Here is a 23528-nt window from a genome sequence, read left to right on the forward strand (position 1 = left end):
GATAAACCGTAACAGATAAATACTGAGCAGTAACAGTAAGATACATGTTTCTCCTTGTGTGTTCTATTAAATCTTTTAAAAATACGTGGGTGTCTGTTTCTTTTAATTACTCGTAAATAATTCCTGGCACTGGCATTCAGAAATAGTTACAGTTGCTTCATACGCTTACCCTTAAAATTATGACAAATGTTTCTGGTGGCATCCTGTAACAATCAGGATGCGACGATTTTTGCTGCGAGAGCTTGGTAGTTCCATTCCTTTTGCTGTGCCAACACCAACACTGAGCCAGCCACATGGCAAGTTATTTCAGGGGGCAGAACTTGCCAGAAATCCAAACAAAGTTAACAGTGTTTCCTCTCCTTAAACCATCTCACCATGATTCTACCAAGTGCCAAAACGGTTGGGAAAAACCTGGACTACCCACTCTGCTTAGCCATCTCACACCACTGCATGCCACTTCTCAGGGAAGGCAAAGTTGCCAGGCAAACTGATAAATGCTGACTTTACCAGCCATTCAGCAGTATCGTGTCCTGCTTAATCTGTCTCCCAAGGTGACGTGAGACGCAAAGCAGACAACAAGAAAGCACATCTCAGTGGAATTTACTTTTATTGAAAGGAAAAAAAAGTTTACATGTAGTTACAGGTTTTCCATCCATGCTTTCAAAAGGACTGGAAACAAAACTTCATCATTATTGCAATACCAAAAGTCTGGGGTTTTGTTTGTTTTTAAGTGAACAGCAAATTATATAACTAATTGCTATGTTCAATAAATAGTTGTTCTCTCCTGCACTTATTAAGGGGAAATATTTAACCAAGCACAATAAAAAAAAATCCCAGGACTTCTATGGTTTTAACTCCAAATATTTTCCACTGTGCAGCTACCCAGAAATTTATCTATAAAACGCAGCCTTAATTTTCAGTGTACAAGGATCTGTTTTCCAAGTCAGCCAAATACCCATTTTTTCTCTAGCTCAAATGTCCTACACTCAAAGCAACTATCTGACCAAAAAAAAAAAAAAAAAAAAGAAAAGAAAAATCCTCTGGTTCATCACTACCTAAATAAACTTGTCTTTACAGTAAAGGCTCAAAGTCGTTACTTGTTTATCAAAGTAAAATGTTTGCCTTTTAACAGAAGGATCAACGAGTTACTTGGAAATGCAGGTTTATATCAAAGTATCTGAGTGTGTGCATTACATATGACATGCAAGCTTTAAAAATATCATTGCTCTCTTTTGATCAGCCAGGAGTCCGATTGTTTTAAAAACAAAATAGGAATGACTTCCAAAATGTATCAACACTTTGGGTTTTCTATTTAACTTTGCTTAAGATGTTATACTACACAAAAACTACAATTACAATATTTAAGAGTATTACATAAGGAGGGATGGAAAACAGGAATACTTCAACGGAAGATATGTATATTCTAAATGAACCCAAGTTTTCTAAAATAGCTGGATGGAGTCAAGGAAGGAGGGGAAGGAGGGAAAACAGTAGGGAAGCTAAGATCTAAACTTTTTATTTAAAAATCAAGTCCTCAAATGTTCGTTCTTCTGACCTTCAGTAGCGCCCTGGAAAAAAACAAAAGACAACATCATTACTATGAACTAAGAGCACATGCAGACTCCAGCGCTGCAGCGTCCAGGTTTTTTTGCTTTCATGTTCAGAACTCTCACTGATCAACGAGTATTGCAACAAGTGTCATACCAGCCCGACTCTATTTATTCGTTCTTCATGTTTACTTACTTGGACTATAGGAACGGGATCTTGACCGCGACCGGTACCTGCTATAGTAAGGCGATGGTGATCGTCTCCTATAAAGGAAATTAAAAAAAGAAAACAAACAATCATAATGAAAGAAGCCTCATTCACATTACTTCTACAGAACATTATCATTTCCTTAGCACTGAAAGACTTGGCCTGCATGAGTGACTCCTGCTTCATTTGGCTGTGGCTTACAGATATTTAACAAATGCTTTTATATTTCTCTGTCTGATGTGTTTAAAACCCGATGTATCTCTACAGCATATTTAATAAACTCTCACTAGCTCTGTAAACACCTAAGTGCTTTTACAGATGCCTACCATTCTTGTTGTACAACATTCTCTGAAACTAGATAACTTTCAAAATGGTCAGATAGCTGTGAAATGTCAAACATTAAAAACCCCATCTACAAATAACCCCTTCTTCAGCAGCACTGTTTGTCAGCTGTTCCTGGTTCTATATACAGTACAGAAGAGTTCCCTTTTATTCCCGCCTGCTACATTTGGAGGGTATACGTTCTACATCTTCTCCAGCTAGCAAAATTAACTTCTCACACAACCCATTAACAAGTAACTGCACTACAGAAACATCGAAGATTACGAGTCTCTTAATTTTGTATTACAAAATCTACTCTAAGGTGGCTCTCAACAAAGCAAGCACGCATGAGAAATCTTGGTACAAATGGAGTAACATTTCTATCATTTAAAACTGAGAAATTTGTTTTTTTCCCCAATTCCACTGTTTTTGGAGAAATACGATAATTATTTACCTGTATCTGTAGTCATATTCTTCATATCTGTCATACCCTCTGTCATACCCCCTGTCATAGTAAGAGTCACGGCGCCGACCTGCTCCACCACCACCACCTCCTCCACTGCTGTTAGGAAAAAATAAATAATTCAGGTTATATTCTCATCAAATTAAATCATTCAAAAACCTTTTTCAGTGTTGTAAATCAGACACTGAAGACCAACCCCTTAAACAATCTAATAATTAAACATGTAAACACCTTCCAAATAAATAACCCTTAACACCTCCTCCCCTCCCCAAAAATATAAAATACCATCAAGACTTTCAGCCTGCATCTCGTTAAAATTGAAGGCAAATGGACACCCTGGTATTTCAGAAAGCTAAGGGTGCATTAGCTGACTGCACTGGATGAAACTTTTTAAAAAAAATAACATTCAGTTTTTTTTTAAATAAAAATACAAGAAACCACAGAAGGACTTAAATCTGACTTACAGTAACACACTTTACATTAATACCTTTGTGACAGAAAAATGTTTAATTCTAAAATGTAAAAATAAAATAAGTAGTCTGCAGTACAGTTTCTTCAACCAGACTTCAGTCTTTCCATTTAAATCAATTTTAGTCCCACCACAGGAAATGAGGACTCCTTACTGCGTTGGCCTGCCCATGTAGATGCCTGGGGTGGGTGTATGCGCTCTCTTGGTGATGGAGTAATCCACCCGAATCCTCCTGCCATCCAGCTCCATTCCGTTTGCATGCTCCATTGCCTGCGGGAAAGAGAAGGAATGAGGACACGAAACCTTCGACCTCCTATGGAAAGCGAGGCACAAACCACACTGATTTCTGCCAGTCCCAGACCAACAAGCCCCAGGCCGGCTCTACTTAGGCTGGCTACTAGTGCCCCACTGCGGTGGCTCGGCCCCAGCCCCCGGCCCGCTTGCCGGCAGCGCTTTCAGGGCTGCATCGAGGCGCCAAGTGCCGTGGCAGGCAATCAATCCCTTTTTAAGAAAGCACAGGACCATCCACTAGCACAATCGCTTCCCTTGTAGTAGACTTTGCCTTCTACCCATCAAAAAGGTAAACAAAGTCAAAACAGCTTTTCCTGAAAACCACATCTTTCCTACCATCGGCTCTGACCCAGAGGGGATGGGCGGATTCAAAGGCTGTGCAAAACAGTGGCTTCCTGTAGGGTGCATATGGCCGGATTACTGCTAGTCGGCTGCCATTTCATGCTCTCCCAGCCTCCTGCCATCTCCCTTACAAGGACCTACTCCAGCTTAGTAAAATGGCGGGTTCAGCCTACATGGATACCTAATTACAACCTTCCTCCCCACTCGCTCTCACAATAGCGGCCAAAGCCATACGCACAGGGGGCTGCGCCTGAGAAGCCCGCGCCTTCAGAGCTGCTCACAGCCCCTGCACGCGCCCACTGGGGGTCCTACCCCGCTCCTTTCAGCTTTGAATCAATACAATGGCCTTTCGCAAACCCAAAATCATGCAAGCAGTTTGCTGTGATCCTTTGGAAAAACTTGTGAGAATTATACACAGGGAATGCTAACTTGAAAAAAATAATTTCACAAATGACTAGTGTTGGACTTAATCGTTATTAAAATTTTCCAAGTAAATTTTTGGTTTTTGCACCTTCCATCTACCACTGCCCTAAGATCTCCAAAATACTACTTCACAAGGCAGCTTGTCCTATATGCATTATCTTCATTTTGGGGACAGATATACTCTTACAATCTTGAGTTTAACTCAAGATTTTTTTATATTATTTAGCTGAGACACAATTCACATCCCCAGCTCATGAACATGCCTCTGAGCAGAGCAGCTTTTCCCTTTTTCTAAAACAATGACAGCAACAAAAGAGTGTAACAGCTGCTCAGAAATTCACTTCTTACCAGTTCCGTAACAGGAACCATACTGAATTCACATCTAATCTATACAGAGGAGGAAACAAAACTAACACCCACATGATTTCACTTTGTGGCTCCAAAGTGGAAGTGACCGAGCGATCCATCACTAGCCTATTTACCCACACTTATCGTGCTTTAAGAGTTCTGTTTATATCTGTGCTATATCGCCACCTAGTGAGGGCTGTTCCTACACAGCAACATCACATCTAGGCTAACTGCAAGGCTGAGCCAAAGAGCACGTCACATCTCAACGTGTACTACAATGTTTTCTGAACAAAACATGTTTATTAACTTCAGTTTCCTACTCTTTAATTTTTCAGATCTTGCTGCACAAAGATGAATGAAATTAAAATAATTCTGTGCACACACAGTGTGAGTTATTACAAATCCAAAACAATGCTGCAAACAAGCTGGTGGAAATACAAACTTTATGATTAAAAGCATCTTTCTGGAAGCTTGGCAATACATAATGTATCCTAAAAAGAAAGGAATTTTCTGCTTCGTGGCACTTTCATGTCCGATCCCCAATGTGCGGTGAGCTGACAGACAGCCACCTGAAACTCAGACCATTTGGCACTAGTTTCATTTGGCTAAAAGAACAAACACCTCTTAGAGGAAAACAAAACAAAACAGTTTTTTAGTTCTTTGACACAGGGAGCGGTGCAGAGAAGAGCAAGATAACAGCAAGACAGCCAACAAGTTACTTTTGATAACAAAATCTGATGGTTCATCTCCAAAGTACTGAGAAATGTATTACATTTCAACAGATGAAGACGAGCTGATAGTTCCCAGTCTGCACGGAACCCAGAAGCCCCGGTCACAATGTCTGATGTCTTACTCAATGGTAAAACTTCCACTGTATTTGCTTTCAACAGCTGTTAGCAATAACTGATAAAGTTTAAGTTAGCCAAAATGTTAATCGAGACATTGGCACGTGAAGCCTTCCACAGTTATCTTCATCCTCAAGCTGCAAGAAAGCAACAGTACTGGTAACACCACCCACGTTCAGTCCCTCACACTGCAGCTTACACACCGTAAGGCCCCAAAGCCAGGCACTAACTAGCTAATGAGTGCTGTGCTTCCACCAGCACTTGTATTTTAAAACTATTTCAGACACGTAGCACCACAGATTTGTTTTGAACACAGACTGGAATCATAAATGTGACTGACAATTACTCACATTTTCATTTTCCCCTCGAACTAAGAGCGCCTTATAATCAAATCTGGGATTTTACAATTTAGTTAGAGTAGCATTTCATTCAGAACAAATCTCTGCTCGCTTCTCCTGCTGCTTTTGTACGTGCACAAACGCTAAGGGCATTTGGATGTCCAAGTGAAAAGACACCGCATACTTGGGCCAACCATGCAAGAAGCAGTCTCAAACGCTATCTAGAAATCAGAAGTATATTTTCCAGATCATCAAATAAAACATGCTGAAGGAAAAAAAAAATCATATTATATTGGGATTTAGAGGCATATAATGCCCTCTCAGGAGCCTTTAACTGACAAATCTATTTTTATTCCAGCCTGGGTTTTCTTCCAAATATCTGAGCACTGTTAAAAGACTGGCACAGCTTTTGCAAAAAGACAGTAAGCAAACAAGCAAACAGGATTCACATGAACATACACTATTAGCTTTGGCTGCTGACTGACTTCATATACCAGATTATATTCCTGTACATGGAGGGTCAGAAACAGAATAAGACTTGGCAATGACACAAGTAGGAACTCAATCTCAATTTACAGTTTTAAACCTAGAACAATCTACTCTTAACAACAGAGGTCTTTTGAATTACTACTTGTAAGGTGTTAATTTGTCAAGATGAGCAGTTCCCAAACTACTGGGTCACGACCTCCATCGGCTATAAACAGAAAACATTAGATTTAACAGATTTCAACTCATTCAATGTGTATTACAGTACGTGGCATTTTGTGAATGTCCAAGTGCTTACAGAAAGTAGTCTGAATATATTCAAATAGCCAAACATGAACAATTTACGTTACAACTCATTTCAAAAGAAATCTATTTCGAGGATCTAAAAATCTTATTTTGTTTATGGCCCCAAATCCTTCCTATGTCATATTTAACATCAACAGTAATAAGATCACCTCTACTGAACTGCAGGTGAAGCATGAGATGAACAGACATCACTGTTGCTTTTTGTTTTTAAATATAATCAAATACTAGCAATTACTTTTTTTTCTTCCCAATTTCTGAGCTTTAACATCTATTGATTACATGGATTCTTTTTAAAGCAAACCCTAGAGCTGCAGAGTAAAGACAAACAGAATTTTAGAGAATCAGAATGAGTAACTGGGTATGCTTCCCTAACTATTAGCAATCCCATGGTCTCCAGAAGCCTGTAATTCCAGGCTTACACAATTCCAATTCCAAACATGGGAGACGTTCTCATGCTCTTTTCTGGTTTACTGAGAGTCCTCTTGATGCCGGAAACATCACTTAAGGCAGCGGGAGAAGTTTTGGTCAGTAACAACTCTTCTAAATTGCTCTGCCTGCACCACAGAATGTCTTGCACAAATGAACAAAGAAACACAAAAACTTGGAGATATTACACTCGTAGGCAACAAATTATGTCAGAGGTTCAGTTGTCTGTGTCAGAGTTGTCTTAATTGTCCATATACACTGCTTCAGAGAAGTGTTCTGAAATACAGTCAAAACTGTAAATAGCATGTAAGTAGCATGAGAAACTGAAAATTCCGTATTGCCAACAGCTGTTGTAGTTAATGCTTCACAGATGAGTTCCTTGTACAACGGCGCATTCACAGTAGCCTCAATTTTAACAACTACTAGTTTATTGTGTGACAAGTGACTGAAAAAGCTGGAATGAAATCCCTGGTAAATGTAGAATCACCTCCATACAACTCCAAGCCTTTTACTTGTGATCCTCTTATTACTGACCCCAAGACAATCGATCTGCCTCAAAGATGGTTGTTTTTTTCCATTCTAATACATAGTTTGCAACACAGTGCGTATTTCTTCTGTAAGAGGAAGAAACAAAAATCCTAAACTACTAACATGACGGACATGGGAATAACTTAGCTAAAACATTGCAAAACAGCTCAGTGCTAGTGTTGCAAAACAAAGTACATCAATCCACAGAAGATTACAAGTCTGGCTCTCCACACAGCAATGCTGTACTCCTCGTGTGTGATTCTGAAGTTTTAACAGAAGGATGATAACCTAAGACAAGTCCTTGCAACACACAGGGCAAAAACAATACCAAATACTACTTCTCTTGCTTTCAAGAAACCAAAATGTAACCTCATAAAAAAGCAAGACACAGTAACACTTCCACCAGCTCAATATCTGACTTGATTTTTAAGGAAGGTTACTAGTGACAACAAAGATCCCAACAGGATTTCAGCTGCAAGAGAATCCATGCAATACCACAGCTGACCAAACTGCAAAGCTTAAAGACAACTACTCACAACTCTTTCGGTGTCCAATCTGAATATCAACACTGTTTCAAAGCACACCAGCTAAAAGGCTTTCTCGAGCACCCCTCTGAGAAGTGGAGAAGTAAAGACGATATGAAATCTTAGTGATTATCCCCTCTTGCCAGGGTTTTTCTACACCTATTTAATCCATCTACAGCTGCTTTAAAAAGACAGGAATTCCACTCCACTTCTTACCTGGAGTTTTACATCGCCTTTACTCAGAGGCTTGGTTTATTCTCTTGTTTCTTTAAAGAGGAAATGTATTTACTTAAAACAGAAGCAGCTCAAGTAACATTACTTTTAGCATATCCAGCTTTTCAGATCTGACCCACCTTCCCCAAGGATTTATACCACTCCTCTTAGTCCTCCTCCAGGGCCTGTCAGTTTCACGCCTATAGCTATATCCTCCTTTCCTACTTACTGCCACTTCAAATCTGCCTTCATGGTCTGTGAAATTAAATCAAACGAAGCCATTTTTTCTCCCCAGTGAGCTGATGTGGGGAGGAGGAAGGACGAAAAAACTCCCACCACTTGGAACTTATAAAACTGAAATAATACAGCAAAGCAGAGATAGGAAAAATTTGTTTACATTCCCACTTACTTTAGTTCCTACTTACATTGCTCATCTTTATTACTGCATTTTTGCTTCTGCATGTAATATCCCATTTTTTTTCTTCTGCATTCCCATTTTGTAGTTTCTGCCAAAGCAGCTTCATACTAAACAAATTACTTCATGGTATTTACATGGAACATTTTTAAAAATGTATGGTGTCATGCACGACCATTGCCAATGACAACTAGAAAAAAAGGATTTCTAAAGACATGAAGTTTTAAAACAGACAAAACTAGCACATGAATGCTACAAAACAACATGCAAGTGTTTTGGATACTGACTGCACTACAGAACAGTCACAGCTTCAGAATTCTACCGGGCTGCAAAGAAAGACAAGACTAAGAAGTGAGAACCAAAGAGACCACTAAATACGAACAGACAGCAATCCACCCCATTAACTCCTCTCCTAACCTTTCAAGGTGATACTGGGGAAACAAAGGGAAGCTGAAGGAAGCTTCCAGCTCTTTTTACTTGCTACTCTCCTATAACCTGCAACAATCATACACATACAACTTCTATTATTGTCATAAACTGGCTCTCTGTAAGTCTTGTTTCATCATCTTCTACAGCTGCTTGCTCTATCGCAATTGCTTGTAGAATCATACCAGAAATGAGTTAAAGTTCAAAACTGCATCTAGCCCATTACTCATGACTTCAAGTAACATCAACTCCCATCAGCAGTTTTCATTTTTAAGTTACTGACAGTAGGTCCACAGCTGTCATCCTCCCATCCTGCAGTGCTAAGTGACACAAGTCATACCCAAACATCATGAATATACTTTTACCTAGTAAAAACAATCAAACAGCACATCTGAAACGTCTGCCCATGACTGTTTATCCACAAACATGTTAAGTCTGTCCATAAGAAAGGAAGAGATATCCCCATGAGGAAGGTATAACATTCAAGTCAGTATCTGCACTGTTACTGAAAAGAAGTGTATAAAAATACGCTGGCTGATTGAAATACAGGCACTTTTTTATTTTGTCAGAACAAACAGAATACATCTATTTGTTTAACAGCAAACTCATAAAATCTTATTAAATTAGTAAGGCTTGCTGCATCCTTACACAGGTTAAAAAAAACCTAATGCAGTGAACCATAATACAGACTGCTGTTCAGATTCTTTGACTGCTTCCCTACACATCAATTATACTAATGGACACTTAGTCCAGACACACACAGCTATTTGTCTAACTAGCCACTAACTCAAGACAAAAACAGACTCTCAAATGCACAACACACTTCCAAAGAGAGTGGTGAACAAAATAGTTAGAATTTTGATACAGAAAGTTATTTTCAAGAGTTAGTTTTAAAAAAATTTGAAAAATCCTATAACTCTTCTGTGTCTGCCTGAAGATTTTCATCTTGAAGTAACAGATTAATAAATCAAATTGCCACGTTTGTTAGTGTTTCAATACAAACAACAGTCCAGCCTCAAACTTCACTTGAGCATCCGAACATCGAACTAGTGCTCTTAATCTGCGCCACATGGTTTGAAGAAAGCATTTGAAATGAATCTCAGAGAACTTCTGTGGTGAACACACACACAATTTTTTTACGAAGATACTTGTGAAGACAATACACAAAGAGTACACTGATTTTTAAGTAGGAAATGATGAATTTACCTCTTTAGAATCATCAATTCTCTCAAAATAAACAAAAGCAAATCCTCTTGATCGTCCAGTCCGTTGGTCATAAACAACATTGACACCAGTCAAAGGTCCGTAACGAGAAAAGACTTCACGCAAATCTCTCTCAGTGGTGTATAAACTGAGACCAAACACTCCAAGACACGTATTTGGATCCGGATTAGCCTGGTAAGATAAGAGGTTAACACCAGTTAAGTTAATAAAAAACAAGTCATGCATTTACACATATACATTTCTCAACTTTTTATAAAGAAAGTTAAGTATAGTTTGTTACATATTTTAATACTGCAAGAGTTAATATCCCAATCTTAAGACATTTTCAAAATGTAACTAACTTCCTGACATTTATTTTACTAAAAAGCAAGGGTAAATTTCTCAAGTTGTACTGATGGTACACTTCGGAAACATGAGGTATTACAACTACAAAAAGATGCAGCAAACAGGAAACTGTTTTACCAATATTTCTCACTTGAATCATCAGCAAGAGGCAGACAGGATATTTAACGGTGCTAAAAATGGGCCAGTCATCCCAAACTCCCTCCCTTCGTTAACACTCCCACTTGGTCACCAACGATGCCAAATGTTGGACGCTGCCTCTACTTTCATACAACAAACACACTTGAGCTTGTCAGCACGAACAGATGAACTTTAACTCACCTTCTACCAGAACTGTGTACTTCCTTCCCACCTCAACATTTCCCCTTCAGATATAGTGAAGGTTAGTATTTAAATTGAAAATTTTCTCTCTGCCCCATAAAATTGGATCAAAATCACCAACTTAACTACACAGAAACAAATACTTGTTCTATCAAACTAATTCAGAAGCACATGCACTCGTTTAGAACAAGACTCCAGACTCCTTTAACATGATGCAAGAGATTGAACTATTTGTACATTTCAACTAAAGTAAGTCAAACAAGGAATTGTACAATTGCTCAAGGTAATGCAATTCATTTTTTTATTAGGGTCAAAGTTTCTCTACAAGCCTCAAGAGTTAAGCCAATCCCTGAAGGGCTACCTTTTTCTACATAAGTGGAGTGGTTTTTGTTAGCTTTTTTCCCTTTCAGTTAAGTTCCTGGCACCTGCTACACCAGAATACTTTAAAATAACAGCAACAGGCACAGGGATTTCATTTTTTCCTGCTGAAATACTAATGGAAAGTTAACAGCTGAAACTTCTGTTTCAGATTTTCAGAGCCACCGATGCACAGTAATTTATACCTCAGAGCTTCCCCTTCATTGTGACTTAAAGAACGAAGAGGCTTCGCTCTTCTCACATGCTCTTTTATGAACTCTACTCTGTAGTTCTGGATACCAAGATGACAGTTTTTAGATGACAATTTTGAGGTAAAGCCTTCAATTTCAAAACTTCCATAACAAAGGAAATTTCTGCTTTAAAGCACAGACAGGAAGCTAGCTGAGATTAAAGGCTGAGCCAAGCTTTTCCATGGTCCCTAGCTGAAATCTAAACTTCAAAAAAAAAAAAACTAAATTAAACCAAAATTTTGGAGTATGCACATAAGTACTCGGGTTTTAACCCGCAACATGCAGATTTTGAAATAAAGAGCTCTGGGAGTCAGCAAGCAAAACAAAGACAAATATGCCTATGACCTGTATGCTCAAGTTTACTCTAAAAGGCTCTGCTTAAAGCTTACACTCCTTTTCTGGAGAACCATAGCATTAGCTCACCAGTTGTGATTGAGATAAGCACATCTTTATATGCAGGAGGTAAAAAGCATCTGGATAGTTTTTTCCATGTAGAAAATAGGGGCATCATACACGGTTATTTTCACAAGAATGTTGAAGAACATTAAAAGCTTTGCTCACCTGCTTTCATCTGAGCATGTTCAAGTAGCCCATCAGTTTCTCGTATCAGGAGATCTGCAACCTAGCTTAGCTCTTGTTGCAAGAATCAAGATTTAACTCAACTTTCTTTTAAAAGGATTCTCCCTCACCATAAAAAGAAAAGACTGAACAGAGAAAAAATTATCACACGAAGTTCAGTAAACAAACCGTATTCCAAGCCACTCCAGTTGCTATTAAGAGCAGAGCATAGGTTCAGCCAAAGAATTCTCATCAAGGAAGAGGTCTGGATGACGCATCAGTTAAGTATCTCCTGAGCACTGCTACAGCAGAACTCTCATTTTTCTTAAACAAGAGCACGCTTCCAAATACTTTAAAAACTGACAAAAAAATACCCCAGAGCTTGCTGACAAACTCTCCTGTGTCTTGGTAGAAGACAAGAAGAAGAGTGAAGACTGTGATTTATCTACACTCCCATCCTACCTTTCCTTACTTTTGTAATGCTACGTTTCAAATTGGTGTGGATTTTTCCACTTGCAGAGTTTGTGTTCAGGAGTCCATTGTAAAAACAGCAGACAAAATACTTGCCTATTTGCTTTTTCCATTTGCCAAATTTCAAACTTGAGTTTTAGAACATGAACTTCATACAACTCCTCATCACATTAAATGGCACAACAAAAACTGGCAGTCTGCCACTTTAAAGTTTCAATTAGAGAGGTTTAAATTTCTTTTTCATTCCTCTTCATTTAAGGCTATTTAATAATTTAGTGGCATTAACATCCACTGAAACACAAGTGCAATGAGACCGCACAGTCTTTTAAATCATTGCTTAGACAAGTCCCTACACATGATACTCCTCTGTATTGCTCTCCTATACATCCCCACTCACAATTAAACCTAATTACCTTTTCTGAGACAAGAGAATCGGTGCAACCTAAGCAACAAGAGACAGTTGCATCATTCATCATTAGATGGATTTCAGTGGTGGAGGACAAAAAGACACCTTTAATATCTAGTTTTTGTACTGCCTCTACAGACCCAGGTCAGCAGAACTGGCAAAATTGTCACCAATTTCTCTGGTGTCTGTAGGACCTTGCATTTAGAGAATTCAAATCTGGTTTATTTTGTTTTGACATTACGAGAACTACTGTTCAGAAATAGTGTGATGTTCATTTTGAAAAGGAGTTCCATGTTTTACAGAGTCACTGAGTCATTTCCAAGAAAAAAAAAAACCAAAATTTATTCACAGCAAAACATCCTAGTATTTCTAAAAGTAATAAAGTAGATTCATTTGTCTTTCACCAGGAAATGTGCTATGCCTTTTGAAGTTCAGTTATTCCTTCCAACTTTTCAAGACATTAGATTCATATTTACTACATCATGATTAAACACTGGCAACAATCCACAAACACCTTAACTACAAACGCTGCTTCACAGCAGCTGAAGACACTGTACATCAACTAGCACTGGTGTAGTCTTCATACAAATCCTCATCACATTAAATGGCCCAACTCTCTCCTCCACACATTCATCTTCCCTCTCACATCGGTATTATCCGGTCCTAGTGAGCTGCTTCACCACGATAAGCAGAACTAGTTAATGAATACATTCAGAGAAACTAAACTACATCAAAACTGAAAGTATCACAGACCTCTCCAAGGAAGATGTGTGCGCAACATTTATTTTGATCAGCTTGAAGCAATGCAAAAACAGCACCTAAGGTGCTGAACAAGGAATGACTCTGGGGGAAATCTCTCAGAATGACATACAAGAAGTATCTTGCATCTTGGTTTACCTACACTTTCTATTCTGTCTACAGAAAGACTATTTATTTTCCATTTAAATTCTCAGCGGCCTACTGGTCCTTTTCATAACTTCTTTTCTAGCTTATTAAGATTTACACATTAGCTAACAGTGCACAGGTATATTGAAGTTAGACCCAATAGCAACCTTCAACATTGTAGACTATGTTATGAACAAGAACACTTTAGAAGTTTGTTCCTTTATTTCTCTAGTCCATCTTGTAGATATCTACTTTGTTTTGTTTTATTGTATACAGAGAAGATCTTATTTTGTGAAGGGTGGATATGCTTGGAACAAAATAAAAAACAGTCCAAATTTAGAGCAGAGGGGAAGTAGGCATTAACAATCTGCCTACACTGAACTGCAACGGTATGGTTTGTGGCACCTGCCCCGTCTGTTACATGCACAAATAGTAATCCCAGTGGAAAGACTTTGCTCTTACCAACCCCTTCTTTCACTCAAAATCCAATTCCCCTATCTTCACTGAAAAGACAGTAAATCTCATGCAGGCTGCAGTTAACTTGGATTACACTGGTGTTAAAGCAGCAACCATTTTGTTAATACTCAGCCTTGAACATGACATACCCTGCTGCCTGTGTGCCTTCTTCTGTTGGACATTGGAGAATGACTACGGCTCCTTCGACGACGATATTCTGGCGTGTATGATCTGCTTCGAGAACGTCTCCTATGGGAATGAGAATGGGAATGGGATCTGGAGCGAGTGTAACGTCTGTGCGAGTGTCTTCTGGACCTGGATCTTCAACAAAGATAAAGTTTTCGGTTAGATCATCTGCACACAAGCATATTGTAAGCCTTGCTTTTCCCAGAGAAAAACCTCGAATTCATTTTTCTGAGGCTCACTACAATTAAAATAGTTGTTTGAGCTGAAAAATATTTTAAGATACATTTAGAGAAAAGAGGCATGCAGTCCTCCCTGGACTCTGAGGGAGCTCTCTATTTTATAGCTTCCTTAAAAGGGAGAGCTGTAGAACTTTGCCTGTACAGGTACACACTGACAGGGAGATGAAGTGATTCAAAAATGAATTTAAATCTTAAAACCCAGGTAAATCAAGAAGCTAACCATCCCCAACTTTAGCTGTAGTTTTCAGATTTTGTTTTTACAAAGACTCAGTGTTTCAGTGAAGAAATGTCAAGAACTGCCCCCAAGCAATCACCCTTCAACATTTCCAATAGTTCCAATACAGAGCTAACCCATACCTAACACAGGCTACTTCTGCTGTGGTTTTCGCTTGAGTCTTCCTTCTTACCTGCACAAAGGGTCCACACACAAGACCCTCCCTTTGAGGAAAGAGGACATTAGATTTTAAAAGAGTGAACTGTAACCTCTTCTCCCTTCTCAGGAATAGTTAAATCTATCTATTTTAGCAGTGACTTCTACACACCTACTCCTATTTACATTACTTCCTCTTTACATACACATGCTTTATTACTTATGGAATCTTCCCCCAGCCTTTGCCACCAACATGCAAATTAACACGGCCCTCTTAACACCCTCTAAAAAGTTTATAATTTTTACAAGACAAAAAAAATCTCAGTAATGTAACAAACGAATGAACAAAAGCAATAATATTGAATCAACTTGAACTATTTCCCAGACATACCTCGATTTTGATCTTGACCTAGAGTGTGATTCAGAATGTTTGGAAGCTCTCGATGGACTGCGAGATCCTGACCTGCTCTCCGATTTTACACGAGCAGGGCTCCCAGCTGGAGATTTTGACTGGGAGCGAGACTCCTAACAAAAAGAACAGTATTACAAATGGTATTGGTTGTATAAATGCCTAACTCCTAACATTTAAAGTACAGTAATTCTATTATATTGATTGCTCCTGAAAAACAAACGGTTAGGGAATACCCTCCAGAACAAATTTCATTTTGCTAGCCCACTGTTAATATTGTATGCTTTCCTCAAATAGATCCCTGCTCAAACCAGATCACCAGTTCTCTATTAACTAAGTAATCATGCAAATTCATCTACAACTTGATCATACAGACACTGGAACATAAACCATACATTTACTTAACCTAGGACCCATTCATTCTTCCAGATTCTTTTAATTCTACTTCACTCTTGCTTTCTACTTTTCTTCATTCTTCATTGAGTTTTTCATTTTTCATACTTCGTGTATTCTTCCCCAATTCAAACAATTCATTATAGCCTTAAAAAAACATTCAAGTGCTTCTATCTGACCAATCTTCTGTTCAATTTTTTCCCCCATTCAATTTTAATTTTCTGATCTTTAATACTTTTCATTAGCCTTCTTTTATCTTGATTTATCTTCCACATTCTTGGAAAAAACTCTTCAATTTCTTCACGAACATTAACCTTAATGGAAAAAGAACATTTAGTATATTTAAGCACGTGGGGATTATAAAACTCTGCTGGAGTTCAGATGTTATCTACCAAATTGAAAAGCCAGCAGGTAAAGTGCAAGAAACTACTTTATAAAACAACTTTTTTAAAAAAAGCTTTAAAACTGTATAAGTGTCTACGGTCTAACAATAAGCTTACTGAGTTCTCAGTGTTTTACTGTATTTTCAAAACTACCCTCCTCCCCTTTTAAACTTGTTATTCTTTGTAAGATACATAAATGAACTAAAAGACTACTTAGCACAAATATATTAAAATATTGATACCAGCAACTAAATTTCCCCCCTAAAACAGTGACTGTGTTTTCTCCGTATTCAATATCCCAAATTCTACTCCTACACATTATTACTAAGACACTCTCAGTTCAACAGAATGGCCAACAATTTCCAGTCAAAAATCTATCTATGCACATACTTACTCGCACAGTACATGCACATAGATATACGCAAGACAAAATTTTCTTCCTACTTTCTCTTCCTCATTGTTATCCTGTTTTTCTTGCATACAACTTAATCCACAAAAACAAAAAGACATAATACAGCAGTTCAAAGCAATCCAATGAAATACACAACTTTCTTGTTTTCTTGTATGATAGTGCACACGAGAAAAACTAAGAAAACAAGTAAAGAGCAGGTTAGGATTTCCTCACACTTTAGTATGCAGCATTTCTAGGGAGCTCAGCAATAAAAAAGAACTATGGAATTACTACATATATAATCTGAATGTGTCTATAATATCTACATTATCACAGAAAATTGTGCAGAACTCTTTAACAGAAAAAAGAAAAAAGCATAGCAAGTTCCCCTCCCACAAGTGACATTCCACTCTTATTTTCATCATTTCCCCTCCTGCTTGTCCACAGAATGTATTTCTCAATTTATTTATTATTCTATTTAAATTCAGATTTGTATTTCCATTCACAGTTAGCACTCTGAATCCAAGTCCTTTTTCAAAGGGCTCCTTCCTCGCATTTCTAGACAATAAAAAGCACAAAATGGAACTTGAAAGATCCCTTACTAGCAAGCATTACAGCTACGCTACCTGTTGCCCTTCACCTCAATGAAAAGGACAAGAGGTATATGGAGAACGTCACTGACTGGGATGACAGGCATGTTAAACTTACCAGCAAAGGCTACATTGAAAGCCTGGCTGTGACACGAGAGCCACAGCACTACAGGTTTCCGTTATTAAACCAGCTAACTGCTGATCTAGCTACAAGGCTGTCACAGAAATAGGAGGAAGGATGCACACTTCGATATTACTGAATTTTGATGTCTGTATTTTTACATCTAAAATTGACTGTTCACAAAAAATATGTATGTATACACACGCATATCCTTTTAGGGGCACTAATGTGATTTTTAAGTACCTCTCCTCAGTTCTTCCCTTTACACTTAATCCCCAGCAGTAGCTCTCATTTCCTCTGGCAATTACTTCCACCGAACCCCTTCTCCCCCCAGTAAGAGTGATCAGCAGTATAGAAAAGCATTTAATGCATCACTGTCAAGACTTAAATAAGAATTTCCAATAAAAAGGCAAAGAAGTGAGGATATTATATTGCCACTCTTATTACATTTGAAGATCACTTCTTGAACAATAAGAACGATAGGAACAACAAAAAGAACAGCAGCAGCAGCAAAAAAAAAAAAAAAGTCACATCACAGATCTGTTGGGAGGTACCAAAAATATTAAGGACCTGGTAATTCCCATACGTGAAAAGAAGTTAGCTTAGCATCCTTATCTATTCACCTGCAGCATCTTCTGACACCACCCACAGCTCTTTCTAATAGCATCGGTTATGACAGTGAGTCCATACGCAGCTGCCGAGAGCAAACATTACGTTATTCCGTGTAGGTCACGTTCATTCACAGCTCGTTGCTTACGCCCTTCAGAGGCTGCATTTGCAAACATATAACCTTAGAAGTGGAGCAACAGAGGTGACAGCGTAAGTCTGTATACATTTCAAACTTCCTCAACTTTACTGAAGGTGTAAACTGCAGCTAAAGAGAGATTACCTGTTAGCAGATGCATACTGTGTGGCATTGGCAGGCAATTACATCTCATCTTCTGATGCAACACTGATCACCTAGTTATATCTCCTACAGTGCTCTTCAACAGGAGGGACTAAGAGAATCATAATAAGCTGCAAGAGTTTAAGGACTTAAGGAAGACACTGAAAAAGCACCTAATAAGATTTATATTAGCAAGACTACAGGTAGGGATTAAGAGATTCAGAACTTCAAAGTGTCACAAAGGGAAATTTTAAAGAACTTTCCTCCTCTGTTTCCCCATAAGGAAATAATCAAGGCAACTCTTAGTCTGTGTCAGACAGATCCAACAGTCCTGCATTAACAATTTATATCCATTCTGCAGTATCAAAAAGAATGCTATGTTTAACTTTTTTCTTATGTCATCTTTAACAACAGCAAATAGACACCCCTATTATCCAAAGCATTCAAATCCCTTACTCCTCTTCAAGCAATTTACATACTCCGATCTTTGCTCCATATTTACCCAGAAATGAATTTGACTACTACTTACAAGAGAACAAGCTACACTTTCTCTCTGCATCCTCAACATTTACTTTTCTTATTGCTCTGAAGATCCTCAGCCACCTGAAGGTCATAGATTAGACTGCACTTTTTTCAACTCAGCTTCTCACCCCACAACAATCTCATGAACGACAGCAGGCATCTTCTGTTTTGTTGTGCAGCTACCCAGTCCCTGCTCTCACCCTCACAAACTCACAAGGCAGATACTCACTGTCACCATTTCCAAGTATCCAGATTTGCTGTCACTACAGCCTGTGGGAAAGAGACAGTCAGCTAACTGCCTAATAATCTTCAGATCAAGTTTCCCTTTCAAAGGGAATACACATGCAAGTGACACTTTTCCCATGGCAAAATGGAAAAAAAAAAGTGTGCTCCTCAGAACATCCCACTGCAATACCCTCAGCATACAGTGGGAAAAGGGATTAATGATTCATCAAGAACTGTAACTGGGAGCCAAATAAATTGCTGTAGGTGAATGCAATCTAAAGACTGCAGCTTCAGCTACTGATTCTCTGGATGACAACTCCAAAGTCATATTCCATTCTTCACACCCTCCTTATTCCAGAAAGACCAAGGTGAAATCAAGTGGTACGGACAGGAAAAGTCCTTTCCTATCATTACCTAACAATCACGTATACCTAGGCACTGAATAACTCATCGACAGCTCCCCACCAGCCAGCTGAGCAAGATGCCAAAGCATTTCATCCACACTAGTACAACTGTATCAACAGATCCCAGGTACATCTGTCTCTCATTTGTCTTCCTCACATCCTTCAGTAGAAATGCTGCTTTCAAATATAGGTATTCCTTTAAAAAAAAAAAGTATTCAAAACAGTTCTACAGTAGCAGAACTGCTAAAGTCTTCACAAGTACTGTTAGGTTTCCAGCTGCCATCAGAGGCTATGATAGAGACAGCAAGACGACAAGAATAGCTCTTTTAAGCCACATGACACAGTGAGGGTGAGAAGTCTTACCTCACCTCAGGTGTTACCACTTCAGGGTATGACAGATTTGTCATGAGGCTATCAAAATTCACAGTGAGACTAAATAAAAAGAGCTGATGAGGCTTATGCTAGGCTTTCCGTTAACAAAATATGGGAAGTAAAATAGGAAGAAAAAAAAATCGTGAAATCACACTGACTTCAGCTGTGCTTCATTCAACCTTACGAAGTACCAGCAGCACGTGAGGGATGGGAGCAGAAAGGACACCAGCAGCCCAGCAACACCACTGAGCTAGCGAAACAAAAGCTCGGGCTTCATAAAAATCTTGCTGAAAAACTTCTGCCCAAATGCCAAAAATAAATGAAGTCCAACTTTATAAGGGGACAGAAAAGTATAAGTAGTCAGGAAAGCAGCAAATTTAATATCATCCTACATTCAATGGATGAATCCATCAATTCAGTAGCAAAGCTTTGAGATGAGACAACTACTTTCTAGCTATTGCTTTGACAGGAACCTACCAACTTGAAGCTCACAAGAGAAGTTAAATAATATTTGTTTAATGCTATGACTTGTCACTCTTACTCAAACTAATCCCTTTATTAGCTATTTTTCCATAAATGTTTTAATGCGTATGTGTAGGCAATAAACTTTTCTATAAAGCAAAATTAACCTGTGCTGCCTTGTAGACACTTTTGAAAAGTCAGCAGCATCAGCAACCATTATGCATTCATTTATGACACTACTCCAATTAAAAAAAAACTTCAGCAATTAATTTTTTGTAGATTATCAGTTTACAATTCTGCATCTTCTCACTGAGGGCTAAATATACACCTGCTCAGGAAAGGGTTCAGTAGGCAGTCTTTTGCCCGGGTACCGACCTAAACGTTAAGCTCCATTAAACAAAAAAAGTGATCAACTTGCCTAAGAAGTCTCCTTTCCATGCCTGTCATTAGAAACACTATCACAGCTTTCTCCAAGCTAATGCAGAACTACACAGCATGAGCACAGCCACACCTGTACCTCAAAAGCAGTGTGCCTCCTTGCTGCTGAGGTAGCAGACTGCCACTACATTAGTCTGAATCAAAGTGACTGCAAGCTTGATCGGGTTTAGGTAATTAACATTAGAACATACGTTAACTTTAATATTTTCTTCATGAAGCTTGTGATTAGCAGGTCTAAAAGCCACTTGCTTTCATAGGAACTACACATATACTTCCTTTAGCAATAATATAAACTTCAAGTGCTTTTTTAGGAGATTTTACATTGAGCAAAAAGAGGCATCTCATGAGAATCAAGGGCAATCAAGCTGGAGTTCTGCCTTCATTGTAATGCTGCAAGTGGAGCTTCTGCCCAGCTCTGTTCAGACTGCCAGTCCTTCACTGCTCAGAGAAAGCTTCCAATGAAGTTGCATCACAGAATATGCACTGGATGAACATGCTATCACAAATAACGACAAAGATGAAAGGAAATAACACCTAAATCCTTGCTTAAAGTTGCCTGCTACCTAACAACAGGATAAAAAGCCTCATCTGCCTAACCTGCTCTCAATGAACACTGATAAAATCTTTTAACCGCTCCAAAACTCAAGTCACTGCATATAAACATGACTTAACATAATTTTCCTCCTTGAAGCCCATAAACTTAATTCTAATATGTCCATTATGTTTCCAACTACTCTAGCAATTTCAATTAAATCACTGTGTTTCCGTGCTCTTTGGGGAGGAAGTGGAAGAGAGTTCTGCTCAACCAGCAACTAAACTTGCTGAAGTCGAAGCAAGATGATACAAAACCAGAGCAGACGTTAACCAGCCTAAGCTGGTTATCTGATTAACAGTTGCTTTGAAAAAAAGTGGTCACTAAAGAAATGAGCGAGCTCAAGAGTAATAATATTTAAAAAATCCCTACTGATGTCTACAATGATTTTATCCAATGCTTCAGAAAGGCAGTTTCCTAGACAGCGCAAACTACACAGCAGCTGAAAAGCTGCTTTTGAGATCATCCTAAATTTCCTCTACATATTAAATGATGGTAATGATTCTAAGATTTACAAATTTAAAAAAAAAAGGTAGACAATTAAGTCAACTATCAATAATCACATATGAAACTTATTCACAAGAAGCAAAACAGGAAAGACTTTATAACTAATCTTACTAGGATGTGTTTGAAAGAATCTTTTACTTACTACTCATTCAATCAGTACCCTCACCTCAGCATCAGACTATTGCTACCTGCAAGAACCAGGCCTCCTTGAACATCACTCCAATGTGTACTGAAACCCAGTACTGAGGGAGGTGGAGGGGAACTGAAAAGGCACTCACACCTCTTTTGTTAAGCTTGAGGAAAGCAGGCTCCTCACAAACACTCTCCCACCCCCAGACTCCACCCCATTTCTTCTGTTTCTTCCTGCTGAAGACTTAAGCCACACAATCCTGATGCCATGTGCCTGCACATAGCACACTAAACCACTAGGATGCAAGTGTTTAAGAGTTCTGGTCTGATCAGGAACATCAAATTAAACACCAAATCCTCCCCTCCCATAAATTCACACGTTTAATTTTACACCTGCAACTATTTTCAGTTAAAATAAATAAATAAATATATTAGGTTACAAGGTTTTCTAAGTATTTTAATAGCGTTATCAAAAATGCATTACTGAAATAAAGTAAAAGAACTACTTAGGAACATTCTTAATTAGAACAAAAAAATGCTGTGAGGGAATCAATTATCTGCCATTGTGTTCAGCTACATTTAAAAAAATGAGACACTCACATGCGAGTGCTTCATAAATCCCAGTACTGGGGAGTGAAAAGAATGCAAGTTTTCCAAAGAAAAACTCAATAGGGTCAGTTCTTTCCAACAGGTAGATGTTCCACCTCAAAAAAAAATAAAGCATAAGCCAACTGAGAGGTAACAGAAAAACTGCTATGTGGGACTCCTCATACTTCATGTACTGTCAAAATGCTATTTCACTTCTATGTTTGGCAGAACGTATGCAGAAATCCTCAGCTCTATTTGTTTCTTTAGCACTAACAAGAGACCCATTAAGGAACCTAATATAAATATTTCAATCAAAAAGCAAGAACTATCGAAATATAAAGAAGAAAACATAAATATATAAATCTTGATAGAGACGATGTGACTGGAGTAACAAACCTTAAAAATGAACAACAAAGAACACATGCTGCTCAGCTTTCTTAGACCTGGCTGGCTTCCCCCTGAGATTAGCTTATTTAACTGGAAAGAGCACAGGTACTGGCCACCTTTGTGTAGCAATTAACACAAGAACAGATTTTGTTTACCTCACCTGAGGAACCAGCAGCAGTCACTGCACAGCCAGGTAAAACACACCAAGCCTGGGGACTGGGTTTTTTTGGTTGTTTTTGTTTTTTAAACGAACATCGCAAAAGGATAGGCACATTTCTGTAAATATCATTATTGGAATAAGATTCTGCTCTTTTAAAACGTTTGTTTCTTCAGGCAACGACCTGATAGAAGCGAAAAGCTGCTACCACTGGTTCATCAGAAAAAGTCACCAAAAGGATGCTCAGGTGTTCTTCTAAAGCAATTCTTAGGGAGCAAACAAAAAAATCTGCAAAATTAAAAAAAGTCAGCAGTGATGGAGCGAGGATAACACACGTTTAATTTCTGCTTCAAGCAGCTTCTAACTGCTGCTTATCCTGATATCACTAGGGAAAAAATGAAAAAAAAAACAAAAAAACGAAACAGAAAATGGAAAGGCCCGGTTATTATAGGCGTACAGAGAAACCGCAGCAATGGGAGGGAGGGGAAGAGAAGACACGGGCCTAACAGCGTTACAAAACCGCAGCGGCGCGCTGAGATAAAGCCCTCGGCTACACGGCCGGGCGCCGCGCGGCTCCGAGGCGGGCC

The 23528-nt window shown here is 38.6% G+C and overlaps 1 protein-coding gene across 1 annotated transcript; it reads right to left on the reverse strand.

Moving 5' to 3' along the window:
* Positions 1 to 590: 590 nt before the first annotated feature.
* On the reverse strand, positions 591 to 23497 carry TRA2A (transformer 2 alpha homolog). Its single transcript, XM_010712769.3, has 9 exons — positions 18162 to 23497; positions 17896 to 18062; positions 15377 to 15510; positions 14340 to 14511; positions 10126 to 10314; positions 3163 to 3278; positions 2531 to 2638; positions 1744 to 1811; positions 591 to 1568 (listed from the first exon to the last, which is right to left on the reverse strand). Exons 2-9 carry the CDS (start codon positions 17902 to 17904, stop codon positions 1558 to 1560), a joined length of 807 nt encoding a protein of 268 aa, XP_010711071.1. The 5' UTR covers positions 17905 to 18062; positions 18162 to 23497; the 3' UTR covers positions 591 to 1557.
* Positions 23498 to 23528: the final 31 nt, after the last annotated feature.

The sequence above is a fragment of the Meleagris gallopavo genome, chromosome 6, assembly GCF_000146605.3.
Source record: "Meleagris gallopavo isolate NT-WF06-2002-E0010 breed Aviagen turkey brand Nicholas breeding stock chromosome 6, Turkey_5.1, whole genome shotgun sequence".
NCBI lineage: Eukaryota > Metazoa > Chordata > Aves > Galliformes > Phasianidae > Meleagris > Meleagris gallopavo.

What these genes read in the sequence shown, in the direction of transcription:
- TRA2A (XM_010712769.3), bottom strand. An exon ending in GAAGGCACACAGGCAGCAGG is followed by an intron (nt 10,315 to 14,339) that starts GTATGTCATGTT and finishes TTATCTTACCAG; the next exon opens with GCTAATCCGGATCCAAATAC. An exon ending in TACATGGGCAGGCCAACGCA is followed by an intron (nt 2,639 to 3,162) that starts GTAAGGAGTCCT and finishes TTTTCCTAACAG; the next exon opens with CAGTGGAGGAGGTGGTGGTG.